Here is a 22,894-nt window from a genome sequence, read left to right as displayed (position 1 = left end):
GGCTGCCTCTTCCTAATGACAGGCTATCATTTTGTGCTCAATGTGGTATTATTCTAAGCTGATTTTAAACTTTAGTATCTTTAACCTACTGCAGCATCACAGACACTAACTGGACACTGGGGATGTCTGTGATTGCATGCTAAGACATTTAAATATAAAGAAGTAGAATATATCACTTGAAAGGCCCTCATGAAACAAAACATAAAGAACCAAGTATCGGATTAATTTCCATAATGTAAAATTAGATGATGTAAAGTTTTGGGGAAAGCCTGAAATTGCTTTTGGATACTATATGTCATTATTTATTCTAGCCTATTTTTATCGTATTTTCTGCATCCCATTTCTGAAAGCCTTCAGAGCATGTTCTGTTAATATTTAAGAGAATGTTGACTGAATAAAGGCAAAACTCATAAATATCTACTCTGTCAGTTTAAACAAATGGTATTTCTAAAATCATGCTCTAAAACAAATGAAGAACCATCCTTTTCAAAACAAAGTTAGAGTACACAGTTGATCAGCTAGAACACACACACACACAAAATGTGGATTCATTGCCAAGTCCTAGTAATGTGTAAAAAATCAACAATTTCTTTCTCTTTTAAGTTAAAATAGATTTGTCCTTAAGGTACTCTGTGAAATGTTTTAAGCTTTTTTTGGGGGGGGGGTGATATTTGTCTTATTACTTCCTTGTATGAATGTTATTCTGTGATAATACTAAGAGGTAGGTTCCATTTAAATTTCAAAAAGTTGTCTTTATATTCTAAAATAAACTGTGAGCTTCAACAACACATTAAATCTGCAACAATTAATTTAATAGACATTGTAAGTCAGTTGGTATAATTTTGTTAGATAAAACTGCTCAAAAATAATGAACAAAATCATCACAATCATTGTTTTATAATCTTCACTTTAATAGAATTAGCATATAAGAAGTATGGACTGTATTCTACCTCAAAAAACGCTATTTATCCCTTATCTAACTTAAATGATGGATTTCATAACAAAGAAGTATGCACACTTTTCAGAAGAGGTTCTGTATCCCAAGCTCAGCTGTGGGACACCCACATCCATGTGCACACCTCCTGTCATGTAGTCGTCACACAGAAAGGAGCTTAAATATCCCTTCTCTCTACTTGGACCCAAGCTTTGTCCGGATGTGATGTTCACAGTGTCCTCAAATGAGAGCTCTCCTCTCTTATTCTTTGCTATCTTTCTTAGTTAAATGGAGAAGCCCAAGAGTTTATTCTTGACCCAGTGTATGTATGCTCTATACCCGTTGGTAAATTTCTCTGAAGTCTCTTGGAAATTAAAATGCTCATTAATTAACTTTTTAATCTTCAAGTTAAAATATTTATGAGAAATTTACTCTTTGCTGCTACAAATTGTGTCCTTCGTGTTGTTGTAATTTGTGTCATCAAAGTAAGGAAATGTTCAGTAGACGCTGATAGCTAAGACCGTGCATTAGAACAATTGTTGAAGCTTTATAGAACAGCAGTTGGACTTTTTTACCTTAAAATTGCTATTTTAGCTTTATGAGCTTTGAGTTGAAATGAAGGCTTAAATTGATCTTTGAGAATTTAAAATTCTTTTAATGGATTTGAAATTTTCTAAATAAAAATGTGCTACCATTCTTTCAAAGCAAGCAAACAGTCAAAGCAAAACTCACCAGGCTCTTGTGAAAGGGAGAATAAAATAGCAGACAGCTGGGTAGGAAGCTTGGCCTTGTTTACTTGCAGTAGATCTGATATGCATTAAGTTTCTAGAATTAAGAAATTATACTGAAACTGAAAATTTTAAGGACCCTTTTTACAACTTATAACAATGCCATCTGGGATTGCCAGCAAACTCTTAAAACTCCTAGACACCAGCTCTCTTCTGTTCTGGCTTCCCTCCTAGTCATGTCTTGGCTACTCTCCAGAGCTGACAACTTTCACCCAGGAGCAAAGGGAGATTTGTCTAGTATAAGAAGGATTTTTGAGTCATCCTAGATTTCCTATCCAGATGGGCAAGGAGGAGGGATGGTAATATCATTGTACATACTTGGGTGATGTCATTATGGCACATGTGCACTATAACCATTAATTTAGTCATAATGACTAAGTTCTGGTAACCTTGTTTAAGTATTTCTCACTTGAAACTTTAATTTAGCAATTTCAATATTAAAATAGGAATGATGTTCAAATATATCTATTGCGACTTGATGCATAGATTCTGTTACTTCTTAATTTTCAACTAAAGAGCAGGAAGTTTCACATCTTTTCCAATGGGGGGAAAAAACTGTTTAGAGTCCAGGAGGATACAAATATAGAAGTTTTATGTCAAGAGCTCCACTCTAGTCACTATACTAAAAATGTCTGAGCGCCAGTGGCCATATGATGATTTTATGTGCAGTGTTTTCCTGACAAACTGAACCATGACTATTATGTTTCCAAGGGGTTTCTACGTGCATTTCTTGTTCTCATATAAATTCACCTACCTTCATCCAAAAGACCATTTAGTATTAATACAGTGACTTGAAGGACCTTCTTATAAACATGACTCTCAGATAATATCACATTAATGAATCATATTCTTAAAGGATCTTGAATATACACAAGCAATCACATATTTTTGAACTTTAAAAACACTGCACTATCATGCCAAAACATTTTTGTTCCTATAAATAGCTAGAAACTCATTGTGTATATTATAAAAATAAAGGTTATCTCAATCAGAAATGTAGATGTTACTCTTTTATAGTTTTCCATTATTCTTATTCTATAGATGTTCTCAGATACTTTATAATTTTCACAGTTAGTCTGGTTAGTTACACTGTACCAACTTCTGCAGAATAGCTGTGCAAACTATAGTAAGGTCACTGCTAAATGTAACTTCTTTTATGGAAACAATATAATTAAATGTTTTTCTTGGCCTAAAGCATCATGAAACCTTTTTAGATAGATTTTAGTTTATAATTAATAACAGTGACACAAGTATGGAGCTTAGAAATGCCATAAATAAAGTACATAAATAAGTGACCACACTTCTGAGAAACGTTGAATTCAGGCTGCACATGCTGCTTTAGATTCAGAGTCCATTAGTTTTCTTTGGTCAATATAATTAATTTATTGCTTATAAGCTGTCTTTTAAAAGACCTAAAAAATTGATGTCTTTCAATGTCTTATTAGTTAACTTTAGGGTTAAATGAGGAAAAGAAATAACAGTGTTGGGTTAGTCATTTAAATACACAGCACTTTTCTGTTAGAACAGAATTAGAAGAAAAACCAGTCCATCTTTAAATCTTACAGTTCTGTTAATTATATAATTGAGAAGACCCAAGTTGATGTGCCTGAAATCTTGAATAGGTGAATTCTAACAAACTGATATTTAGACACAAAGACTCCCTTTTATTTAGAGATAAAAGTAATCCTGACCTTTTAGGTTAAGAAACACTGTCAGTAGCCTTGCTAAGCTCTTGCTCATCTGATGGTCCGTAACATTAGTACTCTTCTCAGTTGAAATTATACTAAAAAAGAAGTGATAGGATCCTGCTGGTTATTATCCAAGATTCTTCTTGATAGGGAACCACATGGCTTTTCTTCATCTCCCACTTGTTCTCACCCTTTACTATCAACCCAGCCACACCCCACCCCCATCCCAACATTGTTCAGTACTCAGCACAATGAATCATTTTCAAATTGACTCATTGTGAACTGTCTCCCAGCTGTTGGAATGTCTGGCAGACATTTTTGTTTGGGTGAAGAATAACTGGCTGAAACCCAACCTGGATGAGTTTGATATAATGGTCTTTGGCTGAGGGACTATTGAGAGGAGCATGTCTCTGGCCCCTGAAGCCCCTGTTATTTCTGGAGGAGTACCATCCCCTGTGGCACAGCACTGAAAGGAAGGAATCAATCTGGATTATTTTCTCGCCATTGACTGAAGAATTGCCTTAAGGAAAATAGCCATTTGCAAATATTATATGTATCTTATAGTGTGTCCACATAATTGAAAGTTTTTTTTCGAGTTAAGGAAAACTTGTTCACAGTCTCCTTTTGAGACCACAGATGAGAGGCTGAATTGCCCTCCTCACAATGTGCACGCCTCCTATGGAGGAGCTACAAATACTACCTAGAGTTTGAGCTAACCAGCCATTTCAGCAGAATGTTTGGAACCCAGCCTACTGTGCATGTCCCTTTAATCATACAGTACCAGCGTACCCTCTTTCTCTCCATCCTGACCACTCTTCACAAAGGTACTTAAGAAACAAGATCGGCACTAAGCCCAGTAGCCATCCTGAAGCGTTTATAAAATGACCATCTCTGTGGTCTCTCCTCTTAACAGCAGACATAGCAGCAAACAGACCAGTTTTCTTGACTGCCTTACATCTCCTATCCTTTTCTTCTAAAGTTAGTTTTTAAACTAGGGATCTGACCAAATATAAAATGAGAGTTTCAAATTTTCACAAAGAATAATTTATTTTAACAAATCTATATCAGTAGAGCATAAATGTCCTGATGTGTTATATAATTAAACTTTTCAGGCTTATCAATCTATCAGGAATCACCGTACTTTACGTGAAGTAAAATAATTGCAAAAGCAACTGGCTAATCAGTGATTTTACTTTCCTGTCCATGAATTCTGAGTGGCTTGGGGTCATTACTACCTTAGCAACTGGGTATTCTATGCTTAAAACCATGTTTATGTATTGTTTTAATCCAGCACCAGGACATTTCCTAAACTGTTCTGTTTAGCACTATTGAATTCATCTCAAGCTGTGTTGAGGAAGGTGTTAGCCATTGGTCAGTGCTAGGCAGTTTCTTTGCCTTTCTTTGTTGTTACTCTAGAGCCAGATGGCAGCATCTGGAAAGGACCACAGGAGACTCCAGAACTAGCCACTTTACATCCCCTTACCTGGACCGTCCCATGTTTTGAATATGTCGCCGGACCTGAGGTGTTATTGGACTGAGATCCAATCAAGCTGATGGGCAGCAGTGAGCCTCTCACCATGCTTGCCATGTGCTGTCTATCTTTCTCAGCCCTATTGTCTGCCAAGTTCTCCAGTATACAGGAGCAAAGTAATGAGAAAAGCAAAGTGTAGCCCCTGCATTAGGCCAAAGGAACAATACTTAATGTTTCCTATGAAGGTTTGCCTTGCCTTCAACTCTTCAAACTCACATAGAATACTCATGTAGCTCAAATCACTCAACTAGGAGACTATTTCATCTGTTTTTCAGACTGTAGTACATTTAACTTTTATTTATTAATGTTTCTTACCTCCACTAAGATTTGTAAGATGGTATAGTAGCATTGTGTAAATGTTTTATTTTGTAATTAATTATAACATGAGTATTCCATTTCCATGTTTTTCAGAATAAATCAATTACTACTCGTGTGAGAAATTTGTCAGATACAGTAGTTGGTCTGGAATCCTTTATTGGTTCAGAGAGAGAGACTAACCCATTGTATAAGGATTATCATGGTAAGTATCATCTCTGTCATGAAAAGCACATGTCCTGAGTGCTCCTCACATACCCGAAAGCATCCTTCTGCTCTCATTACAACATCTGCTAAACATGGTGTTTATTTTATTCCATTGTTAACATTTTTCCCTCCTGGTTAATTTTCTATTTAAGCTATTTATCAAACTAAGATTGCAGGTTATAACTGAAATTAGTCAAACCCAGGATCTGAAGTATTGTTGTGCCAGTGGCTTAAGGTTTATATGAAATCAGCCATGTTTGAAATAAGTATATTTATAAATGTCCCTAATTTTAAGATGCACAATATAAACTACCTCTGATGCACAATATAAACTACCTCTGCATTTTGAATAACAAATACTCACATTGTAACAGTGTACCAGCATTCCTGTGATATATACAGGTTTATAGTTTACAGAGCTAGCTATGCGGTATGGTACATCCCAGTCTGAGATGTAGCTTACTGGTAGAGCCTTTTCCCAATATGCACACTGATGTAGGTTCAGTCCCCAGCACTAGCACTTTAAATGGGGGGTACATATTACCTTGTCACCCTGACATGCCTAAACTCAGAAAAGTTGATTGAACATTTTACTACATTGCAGTTTTGGTTTGGTTTGGTTTGGTTTAGTTTGGTTTGGTTTGGTTTGGTTTGGTTTGGTTTGGTTGGGTTTGGTTGGGTTGGGTTGGGTTGGGTTGGGTTGGGTTGGTTTGGTTTGGTTTGGTTTGGTTGGTTTGGTTTGGTTTTGATGGTGGAGATTGAACCTCCTGCCTTGTGCATTATAAGTTATATTATCATTTATAAGTGTTCATATATAAACTTACTGAAATTGTTTTATATTCTAAATATAATTTGCTTAAAACATTTCAAAAGTTGAACTGTCATTCTGAAACAGAGATTCTGAAATCTCTGAATGAGTAAATTTTTCCTCATGTGTAATGAATAATTATATTTGTAAACTTTCTTATAATAAGAAAAACCTGAGAATAAAATAATTAATGAGTTTTATAAGGACTCCTATCTTAATAATTACCTGACCAGTACATGTACCATGAGGGAAAAATGAGAAATGTGTTGTCCTTATTCCTGTTAAACATACTTTATTTACTAAATAAGTATGTATGAGATGTTTAATTGTTATGAGCTATTAATGAGAAGTAGGTGGTAAATATGATCAAAATGCATTCTCTGGAATTTTCAAATAATTTATTACCATATTGTATTTGAAATGTAAGCATATTTATTTTGATGAATTACTTGGAAGAAAATGTTTGTAGCATTCTCTAAATCTGAATTCATGCAGATATTAGCGCGCACACACACACAGACAGAGGCAAGCCGTTCTGTAATAAGGTCTGTCTACTCCAGTCTGACATTTGGTGTCTCTTATCCCATGTTCAAGGATCAGTATCGCTGACATGGTGTTCTTAAATATGAGCTGAGTCAGGCAAAAAGATATGCTGAAGAACCTTCCATGTCTTCATCTGTGGGAACTGACCCCTGGTTTAGTCAGAAACTACACAAAAGCCATCCAGTGCCTTGTCAGTAAAGATTAGCAAGTGTTTTTGCTGATGAGGCCCAGAGCTCACGGTTTACCTAGCACTGCCGCAGAGCTTCTAATGGCCACATAAGGGCCTAACGTGCCATAAAAATCAGGGTTTCCGGATGGCGTGCAGACTAAGGTTTGATCTAGACCATGCTGAAATGTACTTTTCTTCAACAGTTTGGTCAGTGCACAAAATGAAATACTTTTTATTGGTGTTTTGCAGGTTATCAATAACCCGAAAGCCTTGTTTTGCTGGCTGCTTACTGGTGCATTTAATAAAATAAAGATTGTTGAGTGGTGCTTTGGGCAGCATGCAAGGTGATAGCCATATTTGCTTACTGTAAATACGAAAGAAAATCCCACGCAGACCGGCTGTAGTTTTGACAAGTATTAAGGTCCCTCTTTACATCTGTACTCCTGTACCAAAATGCAATTAGTTTTCCTCGCTCAAAGATTTCTGTTTATCTTATTCTGCTTGATTACTTGAGTATAATCACGCCATTTGCTCCACTGCTCCTGGTAGTCAGCTCCACTTTTAAAGGGAGGATGCTTGTGTGTAAATGTACAGATTCTGCTGTAAGACTCCTTAATTTCTGCCTCTGATGACAGTACTTAAGGCTTTCTCTTTTCATTTCCTTTCCACGAGGTTTGATCCATATACGGAAGATTCCTCGGCTTAATAACTTGACTTGTGATGAATCGGATGTCAAAGACTTAGCTTTTAAGTTAAAAAGGAAGCTGTTCACCATTGAGGTAAGAGACTTTTTATGTTTTTGTTTACTGTTTTAAAGTAAATGGTCCCCTTATGCCTGATTTTCACTGTAATAAAACATCTAAATATATTTCAGGCTACAAATTAAGTACTTTTGTTATAACAGACTAATTTTTGTTATATTTTCCTCATTCTAGTCATGTATTTTTATTCAGGTAGAACAAAAAAAGAATCTTTAATAGCTATTAAAAATAAGCTCCAAACTCAAATGATAAATACGACATGGATCTCCAAGGCTTTCAAAAGCATTTAATTAAATGTTAATGAGCTGGGCTTACTGCATGTGGAATATGAATGCTACCCACAACTGTGTATGGATAGCAAGTTTATCCCTACCTCATAAAGGTTTCTTTGTTTGTTTTATTTGGTTTGTTTTGGTTTTTAATATCAGGAAAATTCATTTAATTTTTAAAATGTTGTATTAAGCAAGGTATGAGCTATATACTAGTGGCTGTAAGTAAATTTTCTACATGTGTATTTTTGTGACCTTTCTGCAAGCAGGATGACAGAAAGCAATACAAAAGAATTATTTCAGCTCAATCTTGCTAAAGAGCAAATGAACATGGAACTATTAAGCAATTAGAGTTGATATATTTATTAATGAATTAAATGTTCAGAGAGATAGCTTTGGGTGGTGTGATACTTATCAGTATAGTTGCTGCAATTTTTTTTTAAAAAACAAAGACATAAAACAGCCAAACTGCCTTGACAAACCATTTTGTTTAATCTCTTTTCAAATGAAAAGCTCTTAAGCAGGCCACTTGTCTTAACTGCTTGAAACCATAAAAAGGGAGAATTACTACCAATAAATTAGCATATTTTTAACTTCATCACCAAACGATCATCAATGTGGCTTGGCACTGCTTTGGTGTTTGGGACTTCACCCTTAAAGTGACCACTTTGGCCCTTCTCTGACCCTCTGCCCTCTTTAAGCTGGCCACTTGATAAGGTAACTTAATGGCTCTCTCTCTTTCTCTGTCCCTTCACGTTTACAAGTAGCACTAACCTATAAATCATCATAAGGGTCCTATCCTGTGACAAATTAATGTGCCCTCCTCCTAATTAATGGTCATCAATGTCCTTAATTATCTAATCCTATTGAGGGCAGTTAATAGTTAATCAGGCAGCCAGTTCTTCAGGCAGGTCATCTCTGCAGGAGTGTTAGAAGTTCCTCATCTGGGGAATACTCCCTTCAAAAGCCACTTAAAACCCAAAGAGAAGTGTGTAGAAATAGTGATTCTTGAGCTAATTTGCTTTACTTCTCAAAAGATGCCATAGAAGTGGGGCCTAAGACTGTAATTGTGTCAGCATTGTCTCAGCTTTTCTGATGAAATACTGAGTGACTTACCCTCTAGAAAGTTTAGGTTTTAGCTTATTGTCTGGCAAAAGTATGCTTCCATTTTTTAAGTTGAATTTATTTTTCAAATATAAAATTTTCCCTCTACATGGTTATTCTTCCAACATCCCCAATATTTTTAAAACCAAGTCTATGATATCATTTTTATTATATGCAAATTAAGCAAGAATTCCTCAGTAGAAAAGTTCCTATGCCCAAAGTAGAATGATCATGTGCATCCTGTTTATGACCTTGCTCAGTGTCTCCTGGCAAGCATAAAAATGACCTGCGTAATGTCAAGTGAGACCACTCCCTTCAATAGCAATAGGTCTAATAGAAAATGCCATTTAGCCACACAGGCTTCTTGTTATCACACAAACTAAAAGAATCATAACTGTCACCTTGTGGTTTGGAAGGAGTATTTGAAAACAAGACAAAAATAAAGTCACCTTTTTAAAGAAGGCAATATCGAGTACAGTCAATCAGTCCCTGTATCATTTGGTTCTAATCAGGAAGGATTTGAGGGGTTCGTAAAGTTAAAATTCAGGGTAAAAGCCATTTTTAATGACAAAAGTAATAGAAGTACATTAATCTGACTTTTTGAAAAAAATAAAATGCAAGCTATACTCCTCTGAAAAGTCTGAAGTGGTAGTATCTTGGGCATTGAATCTGTGTGTTATTGCCAGAAGCAAAGCCTGGCTCAGTGGATAAGGCATAAGTTCTGTCTCCACACAGGCAGACTTATTGGGGTGTACCTACAGTTACATGAGTCACAAATCAGGGCTAGATGGAGGCAGAAAGCAGAGGAGGGAGGGGTGCTATTAAAGCCTACTTAGCCATTGGCCTTTGTATGACAGCTGAAGCAACTGCAGTACTTGCCAACTTGGAGTGACTCAAAGACAGAAGAGTGTTTTCTCCTTCTTAGAGCACATATTGACATTCATTCAAGTACTTCTGATTTAGAAGAAAACTTTTATCACAATAGATCATTACAGTTTCCTATAACTGTAAAGCTGCATATACTCCCCCTTATGAAAAACACAGCAGAGCTCAGTCTGCAGGGCTGACCCTGAAGCCCTACATATGTATGTACCAACCACACAAGCTCCGCTCTCTGGCATCTGGAACTTTGTGCTGGCCTCAGCACTGAGCTGAATTGACTTGCTGAACTTAGGATCTCTCTGTGGGGCAATTTGTTTTTCTTTAATACTGTTGGTATTATCATTAACTAAACTTGTTATAACTATAATGCATTGGTAAGACATAGATTTTAGGATTTGAAGTGTGACTTTGTTAAATTTGGTAGTGTAGAAACAAGTGATGATACATTATTACATTAGCTGCAGCATCTATAAAATTATTACAAAGAATTGCTTCCTTGTGGGGCAGTTTTTCACCTCTAAGCTTCGCAGGTTCAAGTTGGGAAGTATGACAATTGAGTTGTGCTGAAATTCACAAAAAGTACATCCTATAACTACTAATGTTCAGCAAATAGATGAAGAACAATTATGGAAGTTTGAACTGGTCCAAACATAATAATTAGTATATTTGGGTCTTATAAGGTAAATATTAATACCATAGACTGCCAAAGCGAATTGAGCTTGTTCAAGAATGCCTTGTGATGAGACCTCAATAACTCCACGGCCACCAAGGCCTTTTTTCTCTCACAAAATACTTGACCAGCCTGTTATTATAAACTAGCTCTTCTTGGTGTATTTACTGAATAGATTCATTCTTAACTATTAACACCAAAATTCCACGTGTTATTGCTGTAAATTAGCTTCATGATAATATGACAGTATAGCTTGATGTTGCTTCATAGAATTATCTAAAGTATTTATATTTTGCAAAGTATAAAGCCCCATAGGCTAATAGCCACTATGCTAATATTAACAGTTAAGATTATTGCACGGTATCATCAGGTCTAGATTTACTTCTCTATATTTATTTTCTGTGGCCATTCCAGTTTTTAATGATAAGTAGAGGAGTGAAGTATGTTTAGTATGCCCAAAGATAAAGAGAGAGAAGGAAACTAGCCTATCGATTCACAATGATGTCACTGAAATAATTCTAAATCCCAGTAAGTGTTAGTATCATGGGCCATATAATCTAATTTTTCTGACAATGTCCTTGATAAATACTGGTTACTGTATAGCTTGTTTTCATAAGTATGCTGCCAATAACAAAGCTAAAATATTGAATATAAGTTCCTATTCATCTGAATGAAATCACTTTTCAAAAATAAACCTAAGACAAGTGATGGTCCAGTGGATAGGGTGCTTGCTGCATATGCATGAGGACCTGAATCTGGTCCCCAGACACATAAAACCCAGATGTGGCCATGCATGCCTGTAACCCCAACACTGGGAGGGTAGAGACAGACGGATCCCTGAGGCTCACTGGCCAACTAGTGTAGCCAAAAGAGTGATCTCCAAGTTCTTTGAGAGACCCTATCTCAAAACATAAGGCAGCAAAGCAATAGAGGAGATTGCCTAGTGTTACCATCTGGCCTCCACATGTACACACAAGGTGAATATAACTGTAAGTGCATGCCCACTCTCACACACAGAAAAATTAACATTCTACAAGAGTAGTAATTTTTATATGTTCATATTTTAAATGTACTATACTAATATTTTCACTTTAATTTCTTAGTCATCTAGGCAAACAGCAACGTCACAGACTCTTAGAATCTCTAGAAGTTGGTTTAATTCTTACTACATATATTTTACATTGCCATAGTGAACCTATCAAAAGTGCATACCACTTTAAGGGGAACACAGTTGTGAGACTCTGTCTAATCCTATTTCTTCCAACTTTGGAATCTTAATTAGAAGAGATAAGGGAGGGGGACATCATTTAACTAAATTATTGTCGTGAATCTGTAGCAAAAGGTATAATCCTCAATTGGGCCAATTAGTGAAGCCTGTAGTTAGCTATGCTGCAGCGAGCAATTTGATTAGATCTGACACTGTCCTAGTTCCCACTGTTGCCTTGCCAGGTATGATGGTCAGACTTCAAAGAGCCAGAGGCATCAGCAGGGCAAGGTTTGGAGGCCAGCTTAGGTCCGGTAGTTAATCTCTCTGCTAAAACCACAGCAGCTCTCACACAAAACAAGCTTACACGACACAATCATGCGGTATTAAAGTTAGAGTTGAGTCATGCCAGTTTGCCTTTGATTTTTTGATGATTGACCAAAGATGGCTACATGATTAGACATATGCTAAAAGTACACTGATTAGATAATTTCCCGAAATATTTGAAGTATTTTTTGACTTCCTATATAAATGTTGTGAAAACTTAGTCCTTTTGATCAGCTCTTACAGTGAGCTGGTGCTATGTTGAGGAATGATGGATATTTCTTGCTGGCAGCTTGAATACCAAACTTTTCACTTAGTGCTTTGTCTAAGTTTCTTTACATTAATAGTTCCTTAAGGAGACTGGAAAAGGAAATTGTTTCTAAGTGGTAAGCTTTTTAAAAATCTATTAAGTGTGTTGTAAGGGAAGAAAACATTTTTCCCTTAGTCATTTATGTTCACTGACAATTTTTCTGAAATTTCCTTATAATTGTTTTCCATTTAGATGTTGAGTAAAGTGCCCTTTGTAGAATGGGATTGTGTAAGTGTTCATTCCTCTGCATTCTGATTTGTTAAAGTATTGCAGTAATAGTGACATGTTTCCATTCTGAGAAAAGCCTAAGGCAGCTTTAATATTATTCCAAATGATTGAAACTGCCATCTTGCTGACTCTCCCTCGGGCAGCAGGAAGCCTGTTTGCTTTTGTGTCCATTCACGTGCTTCCTGTAAGTCTGGCTGGCAGAACATCATTGCTTCATTGGCAAGGCAAAGTCAGTTCATGTTGGATGTCTTTAGGTCTCTGTATAGTTAGCAATACTGAGGCTATTGACTTTATAATTACAGCAAACGAATCCTATTTTAATGTCTTTATATTTATTTATATATCCTATTATAATTTCTTTATTGTAATGACTTTATATAAAGCTCTTTATTTTATAAATTCTGCCCAGAATCTATTGTTTTATATTGTACCTTGTTTTTAGGAATACTAGGAATCAAACCCACAGCCTTCCTTGCACAGGCTAAGAAAGCACTCTGCCCCTGAGCTACACCCTCAGATTCTTGCCTTTTTCTTATATTTATTCATAATGATATTTTAGGCAAGAAATTTAAGCATGATCTTGTTAGTGATTTCACAAAGCCAAATTCAAATATTTGAAAGCTATTAACACTTTCCGTCATGAATCATGAAGATCCCCCAGTGCTTGTGGTTTAGCTATCTCAACTTTGAGACCATGCTAATCAGAGTGTTGTCGAAAGCTGCAAAGAGACAAAACTCTCTTCTCCTCCTTCCTAAAGTTTGTAGGCATGAACACTTCTGCAAGTTCATCCTGTGCCTTGGTTCCACAAAAGTTATAAAGTTATATTTCAGTACTTTAAGAATTTCTTGAAGTCTTCGCAGAACTGTAGCAGAATTTACTCCGTTTACACAATAGCTCTGAAACACTTCCTCCCACAGTGTGTCACTTATGTGTCAGAGAAAGACAGAAAAAGAAAACAAGTGATGGCAAATCACACCTGGCCTAGTTCCCTGCCAAGTTGTATTGTTAAATTTCTAGAACACAAGATCATATATTCTACTAGTGTGTCCTCCAGTGTGTCTCAGACAATCATGCTTAATAAATATGGTTTCCATAAGCTTGTTTGTGGCACAGGGAACTTTGTGGATACTTTGTCCCCAAACTTTCCTAAATTAGCCATTGCCCTCAGTACCCTTGCACAGAAAACGTCTAAAATATTCAACCTTCTAGTCCTTTTAAGGCCTTTTCACATCATTTGACTGCGGGGATACTGATGTTCCATTTTGTTCCCTTCCTTTGAAAACATTCATTGGCCCATTGGAAATGTAGTATTATTTCCAAACGCATACACTATTTTAATTTGCAGTGTGACAGGTATGTTGCTATAATGCTTATATGCTTATCAGCTCCTTTGTTTACTTAGCTTACCTCTAAAACGTTAGCTCCCCAGAAATAGGTACATATTATTCTTGTTCACAACTAAATTTTCAGCACGCGTATTTATTAGTTTTATAAATATTTGTTAAATATTAACTGCTATTTTTAAATTATCAGTAGAAGCATGTATTTGATGCATTATTCTAGGCATAGTTGATGTTTCTACATACAACACCATAGTCACTTGCTGTCTCAGCCTCATAGGAATCTTGCACATGCACTAGTGTACACATCTTGCTATAATATGATAAAAGATGTGGAGAGTTATATAACCTTGCCCAAGTCAGTCTCCTGTGGCTATTCGTGTTAAATCTTGATCTTCTGGCTCCTTTTGTGAAATTATACTGAAAAGCTATCAGGCTTAGGAATTTGGCTAATTATGACTAATTTGCTCCTAATTAGTTAAAATATCTTTATAACTTATGATTTTTCTAAATTATTTTATATGTTATCTTTTCAGCATCAACTATAGAACTTTAATATAATACAGTATTAAAGCATCAAACACAGAACTTCAATACAATACAAGTAATTAAATTTGAAATACCTTTTAATTACATCAAAATAGTGATTAATATAGGGAATTATATATAGAATACAAAAATGGAGAATTGAGAAATTAGCATACTTAAAAAATAGTGTTTTGCCTTTAATCCCAGCACTTGGGAGGCAGAGGCAGGCGGGTTTCTGAGTTCGAGGCCAGCCTGGTCTACAGAGTGAGTTCCAGGACAGCCAGAGAAACCCTGTCTTGAAAAACAAAAGAAAAATACGTAATAAAAAAATATTAAAAATTTTTAAAAAAAGAAAAGAAAAAAAGTGTTTCAAGGAATATTTTCCATAATAAAATATGCATCCGATACCACAAAAAATAAAAAGGAAGTAACAGTATTTTTACCCCAATTATGCATATAATTATATATAAAACAATCAAGAGCAATGTAACATAATTTCATAATGCCTTCATAAAACCATTAGAAGTGATTGCTATGGAGAAACTAATTTTAACTTAAATGTTAACACAAGTGTGTTCTCATGATGGGTTTTTAAAGTACATTTCATGTTGGAGAATTCTTTGACATGCTTTCTGACTATGTGCTAGAGCTATGGAGTGACTGATTATTACATTGAAAAATACATTCTTCCAAAGAATTATACTGTACCAGTTGGGACACAGCAAACCATAGTTAAGGGATCAGTCTTTGGAATAAGAGACAGGTTGATCTGTCCCTGCTGGTACTTTTGGCCTTTCTGACTTTGGACAAGATAAGTTGCTTAAACTCTCTGAACTATACATTTACTCACTGGTAAAACAGTGGAGCATGATAGTTACAGATCTATTTAATAAAAAATAAAAGAATAAAAAACCACTGTGAAACACTTGTATTTGTCCCAGAAGCAAAAAACACTTAACAAGACTTGTTTTGTGATGGTGGTAGTGGTGGTGGGTTTTGCTGTAATAAATAAAAATTAACAGAGTTCCTAAACCTTATAACATACTTAACATATAACATATAATTTAACTTATACTTAAATTTTACATATGAGAGATATTTATGAGGTAAAGTTGTTTTTAGTTTCAATAAAATTAAATGTCAGAGGATGGAAATTTAGTTCAATGATAGCGTGCTTTCTTGTGGAATTGCGCACAAGGAGCCAGAAGATCAAGATTTAACACGAATAGCCACAGGAGACTGACTTGGGGAAGGTTGTATAACTCACCATATCTTCTATCTTTTTACAGCAAGATGTGCTTGTACACTAGTGCATGTGCAAGGTTCCTATGAGGCTGAGACAGCAAGTGACTGTGGTGCTAGAATAAATGCATCAAATACATGCTTCTAAAAAGGTGTTTCCAAGTTACTTTAAAAATAGTAATCTGCTCATAGTTACTATGTTTTTGTATTTTATGTTTTTCTAAATTATTTTTAAATGTTATATTCATAGCATCAAACATTATTCTGAGAGGTAATTAAAGCATATGTAACTTTTGAATTAATTAGGTCTTACCAAATTCCGTTTTCCAGATCACCAATTTTTAACCTCACCTATCAAGATTAGAAACAAAGTCCTAATGAAAATTTAACTGCTTATTTAAAGCTACTCTCTTACAAATATTTCTTGAGGTTACTTGAGTACAACCTTTAAGGAAAACTAAGCAATAAATTCTATGATAGCAAAATATTAATCTGTGATTAATTAATATTACAAAATAATTTAGGTGATTGAAAAATACGAAGAAATTGCTTCACTAAGAAAACATGATATTAGCCAGGCATAGTGGGGACACCTTCAATTCCATCACTCAGGAGGTAGTCATATCTCTGTGAGTTCAAAATATAAATAAACTTCATAATGAAGACTACTCATGCAGGTAAAAGTCAGTTGTATATTTATTGTAGTAATCTATAATTATGAAGTCCACAATCTGACATTTTAATAAATTAATACTTAAGAGTAAAAGTAAAACTAATGATATATTTTTGTAACAATTTGAACATACTTAGATTTTACATATGAAAGGTATTTATGAGGTAAAGTCATTTTTAGTTTCAATAAAATTAAACTTGAGAGAATGGAAATTTAGGTCACTGATAGTGTGCTTACCTAGTTAACATAGGACCTAACCCTGTATCTGGACACTCAGATGAATGGCAACCACCCATGCTTAATTTGAGGAAATGAGGGACTCGGGAAGGCATGACTGTGCTATCAAACCCAACCCTAAGGGGCTGAAGAGAGGGCTCAGGATTTAAGTGCTCTGGCTGCTCTTTCTGACGTTCCATGTTGCATTCTCAGCACCTGCATAGCAGTTGACGAGAGTCTGTAACTAGTTCCAGGGGATATGACACCTGGCTGGCCTCCATAAGCACCAAGCACGCACATGATGCATGGGCACACACACAGGCAAGCACCCGTGCACATAGCATAATAACAAGAAACAACATGGCTTTAAAAGATTAAATTTCTAACTCATACCAAACAAAATCTTGTAGGTTAAGAAAAATTAATTTACAAGCCAAACATTATGGCATACACATGTATTCTAATACATATGTAACTCAGAAAGCTGAGACAAGAGGAGTGAATTTGAGACTGGCCTGAGTTACATAGGGATACATAACAAACAAAACAAATAAAGCAATTTCCCATAGTTTTGGACTTAAAAGTCAAATATATAATAACAAAATATCCTTTTAGTCCATATAGACCTTTAATCTATAAAAATTCTGATGCTGCTCATAAGGTGACCATAGCTATATTTCTCTTCTCTGCTTGTTACCTGGCCTTGGTTTCCACTCTGCAGTGTTCTGCCTTTGCTGCCACACTTCAGTGTCGTGAAAGCATGTATCTCTACGGTCCCTTTTATCCTGTTAAAGCTTTGAGAACATAGGAATCTTTAGGGCTATAATAATGCTGCAAACTTAGCTATGTCTGATTCATCGTTTCACCACCTCTTCCTGGTTCAGTACTAATTGTATTGGCGCTTAGTCAATACTGACTGTATAGATGGTGAGTAAATGCCCTCCTGACACTTTTCTCTACAGCAATTTCAGCTTTACAGACTCTGTGGGAGGCTTTAATGTACCAGAACACTTTCCTTGGAAAGAAAAAAAGAGGTTTAATAATGAAATTTTCAAATTCACAAAGGTTAGTTGTGAATTTCCAATCTAGTTCCTATTGCAAGCTGCTGGGTTTAGTCTATATTGTAAAACCAAATAGGAATCATTTCTAATTCATTCCTTTTCTGGTGTATAAAAGGAAAAATACAGAGATGTGTAGAACTTGTGACTTACAGTATGAGATGATTGTATAAAATGGTATTAGAATACAACATATTAAATATTGTACAGTTATCCTATGCTTTTATGATAAAGGAACTCATATTACTTCCATAACATGAGAATCTAACTATATATCAAAGAATCATCCTGTTGACTGTTGGTGCACATGAGACAGCCCAATTTTAAAGCATTGCTTTAGTTTGGCTACCTATGAGTCCCCTTAGGAAACCATCCTGATCTGTATAAAAATTTAAATGAAGACAAGTATTTCCACTTATGTTATTATTATAACAATTCATAGCAACTTGATTCAATAGCTAATTTGATATTTTTAAACTAACACTTATATAAAGGTATTTGGAAAATATAATCTGTATATTCCTTCATATTTCTGCTCAGCTTTACTTTAGTGTTCCATGATTATAACATTCCCATTTACTTGAAGGTTTCTTATGCTTGGCCCTGTGTACAGTGGAAGGGAAGCGGTAAAAAACCACTTTTGCCCTTATTGCAGGTATGACCCATGGTCCAATTCCAACCCTGCTATTGTCTGAGTAAACTCTACTGGATGATATGAGGACAATTAGTTTTGCCATGCTTCCTTTGACCTGTATGACTAAATTGAAATTTGTGTTTTCCCAGGCCAAAATCATTTACTTTCTGATTATTGTCAGAAAAGTTATTATAGTGAAGAATCTCAGTGTTAATGTTTTAAACCAATTTCACTGAAAGAATTGATAGCTGAAGAATATGATTTATAATCTTTAAATTCATCTCTATTTGAAAAACAGTGAATGTCCAGTCCTTCTATGTGGAATTTGTACTTGTAAAATCAATAGTCTCTTTTTGAAAATACTTAGCCTTTCTCAAGCTGCACTACTTTTTGTGAAAATGTTAAATTTCATAAAAGGTTGGAACTATAGGAGAGCTGAGATGCTCAAAGCCAGCTTGCTCTGTGTGTGTGTGAGATGCTCAAAGCCAGCTTGCTCTGTGTGTGTGTGTGTGTGTGTGTGTGTGTGTGTGTGTGTGTGTGTGTGTGTGTGTGTGTGTGTGTGTGTGTGATGTGTTCTGTGTGGTCTGTGGTGTTCACTGTCTTAGAGGCTTAGAGAACGGCTTCTCCCAGATCACTCAGATGCTGGGGCAGACTTCTACCCATTAGGCTAAACTTGCTCTCTAAAGCTATACATAAAATGTTATTTTTTAGGCAGTATTCCTAGATTCACAACAAATACCTAATATATGAAGAACAACTATTACTTTCAGAAGACCTTAGATTATAGTTATTTTATTAATCCTCATGTATCAAAACATTTTATAGTATTTATTATCATCTATAATTTATATTATATATTACATATAATTTATATTAAATAAATAAATATTTATGATAGTGTTTATTATATACTAAGCAAGAATTTTAGCCATGAAGTCTGTTTAATGTTAGCACATTCTTTAAATGAACTCTTTAAAACATTAACTTAAAATATCAACCATTTTAAATTCTAAAGTTAAAATGTTTTTTATAAATTATAGGCTAATGAAATTTAAATATTAATATGAACTATTAATATCCAGTGCTATTAGCATACATCATATAGATGCCTTTAAGTGATTGAAAATGATAAAAGTCAATACTGAATGCAATGTTTTTAAAGTTTTTATTATACAGTATTTAGTCTGACTTTACTGTCCAGTGAGTGAAACAAAATGCAGCATTAAACTTCCAATACCAGAATATTAAGAGGCTGAAGGACATGTTTCCCAGAAGCATTTATTTTATCAACAGTAATACAAAAGTCACACGTGTCTGGAATTAACAGTCAAATTAAAACAGCAGGTTCTGTGCATCCAGAAGTTTAACTTTGTTTCTCTCTTTTTTTTTTTTTTTACTGTAGAGATTTCTTAAAACATTAAAACATCATATTCCGGCTTAAAATGTAGTCATTGTTGTGCTAAAAGTAATATTGGTAGTAATTAGGTTATTTTTATGTTATAACTAGGTAAACTTGAGTATTTCAGCACTTTTTCAGACATTTTTAAATAGGATATATTTTGTTTCTAAGTAAATTGCTTTTAAGGTAATGCAAATTATTGCATTTTAATATATATAAGAGCTAGGTCATTAGTTTATTTTAAAATTGGGCAAAGCAAAACCCCTTTTCAAAGGTTGATATAATGTAGAATAGAAAAAAAAATGATTGCATGAAACCACACAAAAAGGCTCAACAGTGTTTTCAGCTTAATAAAAATGTTGTAAAAATACTTGTAAGCTTGAAAATCACACTAGCTATTCTTGTTTCAAATTCTGTTTAATATATTGTTCTGTATGATTTTATAATAAACAGATTACTCCTTGAACAGGAATTAAGAATAAAGCTGCCAGGAAGGGGTTTTGTTGTCAGAGTAGTTCCCGCCTCATGTTTTGTAAGAGATTTCATGGTCCCATTGTAAAGAGTAGATGATTTAAAACGTGTTCCCAAGATAAACTTTCCCATTGTCATTAATGAGGATGGATAATGCTGAGTGACAAGTGCATTAGGAATGACACAGAGAGAGCTGTTAGATTTGTCAGAGCGTATCACTTCAGGCACTGACGCTCGACGACATTCCTTTTGAGAGTATGGGTGGGGGCTGATTTAAAGATAGTAAAGTTTATGTTTGCTAATAGAATAATGTGTTGTATCATTTATAAGTATACATTGTTCCAGTGCTTACAAGATATCTGAGGAATTTCTGGGATTCGTTACATCAGTTTATATTTTAAGTTCATGCTTTTATTTTCTGTAAAAGTCATCAGACTGTACATGATTTTAGCATGTTTAAATATTTCCAGAAAACTAAGTCTTCTCTTTTAAAGTTTTTTTTTGACTATTTAGCTAAAGGAAAAACATAAAATGGTCCAATGTTTTCAATGTTACTACTTATTCCTATATATAAAAGATTCTTTACTCTGAATCATGTTGAAAATAAAGATTTTGAGTAAGAAAGTATATGTGATTCTAAGTTGTGTCTCTACAAATACATTGCTGTATAGAAACATTTTAAGTATTATCAGTGATAATATTTTTAAGTATAATGATAATAGAGATAATAGCATATAACTTTGCTGAAACTTAAAAGTAGTTACCAACGACAAAATATTTGTTATTTTGATTATACAAATTAGATGGGTTTTTTTTCCTCTTTGATTCATCTTTCTTACTGCCAACCAAATTTTGTCTCTGTGTACCTTTTGACAGTAATAATAACTGAGCTTTTGTTTGAGTTCAAGATTTCCCAAGTGGCAGTTTGGTGCTGTAATAAACTATCTATCGTGATTGCATAATACTGATGTATCCCAAGCAGACCTCCCTATGACTGAAATCATACTTGACAGTTTACCTCATCTTGATGATCCTGAGGTGAACATAGTTGCTGACTGTCCCTGGGAGAACATGAAGACTACTCCATATGCTGGGGAACATCCTTCGATTTGTGGCTCAGGACTTCAGCTATCCCTGCATGTAATTATGGTCTCCCTCTCCCCTCCCTCTGTATTTATTTCAATTTTTTGTTTGTTTTGTTAATGACACAGGAATCAATCTAGGGCCTCACACATGCTGTGGAAGTGCTCTCCCACAATCTACTTTGCCTAAGTCTTAATAGCATTATTCCCGTATTATTCAACTTTTTAATAAAGGAATGGGCGGGTAATACTTTCAGCCATTACAAATACTGTTGTAGAAGTTTCACTGTGAACTTGGAAGCTAGATTCATTGTTTACAATATTCATGTTTCCTAAAATGTCCACTTCATATCTCCTAATTACCAAGTATCACTCACTGGTTCCCTATTAGTAGTTACAAGATTTTACTGTTTCTTGAACTTCCCAAGGTTGTTCTTTCTGTTTTGTTGCTTGGCTGATTTTTGGTGGTTTTGAGACATAATCTCACTATGTATCTCAGATTTGCCTGAAACCCATGGTGACCGTTCTGCCCCAACTCCCCCGGGCTGGGATTACAGAAAAGCACTACCATAACTGGTTTTCAGTACTTTCATATTGTGGAAACAATTTCTCACAAAATTTTGTCTCATTTCTAACTTAAAAGTGTTTTTCAAAACAAGTTTCAAAATCATTAATGATTTGAAAACAGTTTTAAAAATAATAAATGGTATACAAGCAAACAACATTTTATGATTTCATCCGTAGATTTAGTTACCCTTTTTTCCCACTATTGGTAAATGAAGTCTGGATCCAATGTACACATCTTGAGTGGAAAATTGAGGTTAAATAAAGGTATTTAAATATTAAAACTATTCATTTGTAAACCATGTAGAGATAAGACCATGTATAAAATAGAATCCGGGCTAGGGAGATTGCTCAGCAGTTAAGAATATTTATTGCTCTTTTAGAAGACCCATTTCAGTTTACCCACATGGTGGCTTTTCAACTGCATGTAATTCCAGTTACTCGGGCTTCAATGCCTTCCCACTTCTGAACTCATGGTCACCAGACACACGTATGGTACACATATAAATAGATGCAGGCAAAATATATATAAACCTATTTTAATAAACTATATTTTGAATTGTCCTCCATATTTGAAGATTGAAATTCAGATGGCCTGACAGGTTGTCTCTGAGTTAGTTCTCCTGGGTCGTCAGAGCGGGCACTCAAGTCACTTTATTACTGCTTTCCCTTAGTTCATGTGTGTGCATTTTCAGGTCGGCGATCAACATCAGTTAGCTTTCTCTTATCCTCTCCACCTGAATTTTGAGACAGTCTCTCACTGAATCTGAAGCCCACTGATTCAGAGAAACACTGGCTGGCCAGCAAGCCCCAGAGAGCCTGTCTCCACCTTCCCAGCACAGGGATTAATCCATATATGCTGCCATGCCTGGCTTTTTATGTGGGTCCCAGGGATCAAACCCAAGGCATCATGCATGCCAAGCACTTTCGCCACTGAGCCATCTCCCCACT

General features: G+C 35.1%; 1 protein-coding gene across 1 annotated transcript in view, besides 12 other annotated features; it reads left to right on the top strand.

The window, feature by feature from the left end:
* Elp4 (elongator acetyltransferase complex subunit 4) overlaps positions 1–22,894 on the top strand; it is a 207,245-nt gene that overhangs the window by 104,587 nt on the left and 79,764 nt on the right. The window contains exons 8-9 of the mRNA NM_023876.4: positions 5,353–5,461; positions 7,656–7,762. Of these exons, the coding sequence (NP_076365.2) occupies positions 5,353–5,461; positions 7,656–7,762 (216 nt within the window). The remainder of the gene's footprint in view (positions 1–5,352; positions 5,462–7,655; positions 7,763–22,894) is intronic.
* Positions 135–935: a DNAseI hypersensitive site, noted in NCBI's record as "HS8; multiple cell lines; the nucleotide coordinates are approximate for this feature". NCBI's record gives the evidence for it as "EXISTENCE:in vivo cleavage assay evidence [ECO:0001075][PMID:22220192]".
* Positions 135–21,535: a biological region, named in NCBI's record as "Pax6 downstream regulatory region".
* Positions 1,535–2,535: a DNAseI hypersensitive site, noted in NCBI's record as "HS7; MV+ lens cells; the nucleotide coordinates are approximate for this feature". NCBI's record gives the evidence for it as "EXISTENCE:in vivo cleavage assay evidence [ECO:0001075][PMID:22220192]".
* Positions 3,635–4,235: a DNAseI hypersensitive site, noted in NCBI's record as "HS6; MV+ lens cells; the nucleotide coordinates are approximate for this feature". NCBI's record gives the evidence for it as "EXISTENCE:in vivo cleavage assay evidence [ECO:0001075][PMID:22220192]".
* Positions 11,735–12,335: a DNAseI hypersensitive site, noted in NCBI's record as "HS3; MV+ lens cells; the nucleotide coordinates are approximate for this feature". NCBI's record gives the evidence for it as "EXISTENCE:in vivo cleavage assay evidence [ECO:0001075][PMID:22220192]".
* Positions 12,535–13,135: a DNAseI hypersensitive site, noted in NCBI's record as "HS2; MV+ lens cells; the nucleotide coordinates are approximate for this feature". NCBI's record gives the evidence for it as "EXISTENCE:in vivo cleavage assay evidence [ECO:0001075][PMID:22220192]".
* Positions 16,035–17,035: a DNAseI hypersensitive site, noted in NCBI's record as "HS1; MV+ lens cells; the nucleotide coordinates are approximate for this feature". NCBI's record gives the evidence for it as "EXISTENCE:in vivo cleavage assay evidence [ECO:0001075][PMID:22220192]".
* Positions 19,940–20,748: an enhancer, noted in NCBI's record as "SIMO cis-element". NCBI's record gives its function as "enhancer in lens, retina, diencephalon, and hindbrain" and the evidence as "EXISTENCE:transgenic organism evidence [ECO:0001131][PMID:24290376]".
* Positions 20,235–21,535: a DNAseI hypersensitive site, noted in NCBI's record as "HS129.8 and SIMO; MV+ lens cells; the nucleotide coordinates are approximate for this feature". NCBI's record gives the evidence for it as "EXISTENCE:in vivo cleavage assay evidence [ECO:0001075][PMID:22220192]".
* Positions 20,257–20,549: a conserved region, noted in NCBI's record as "conserved region; SIMO enhancer core sequence". NCBI's record gives the evidence for it as "COORDINATES:sequence alignment evidence [ECO:0000200][PMID:24290376]".
* Positions 20,409–20,487: a protein binding site, noted in NCBI's record as "SIX3 binding region". NCBI's record gives the evidence for it as "EXISTENCE:protein binding evidence [ECO:0000024][PMID:17066077]".
* Positions 20,503–20,521: a protein binding site. NCBI's record gives its function as "promotes expression of Pax6 in lens and retina" and the evidence as "EXISTENCE:protein binding evidence [ECO:0000024][PMID:24290376]".

Source organism: Mus musculus, chromosome 2, assembly GCF_000001635.26.
Source record: "Mus musculus strain C57BL/6J chromosome 2, GRCm38.p6 C57BL/6J".
NCBI classification, from domain to species: domain Eukaryota; kingdom Metazoa; phylum Chordata; class Mammalia; order Rodentia; family Muridae; genus Mus; species Mus musculus.
This window is presented reverse-complemented; position numbering and strand designations above follow the sequence as displayed.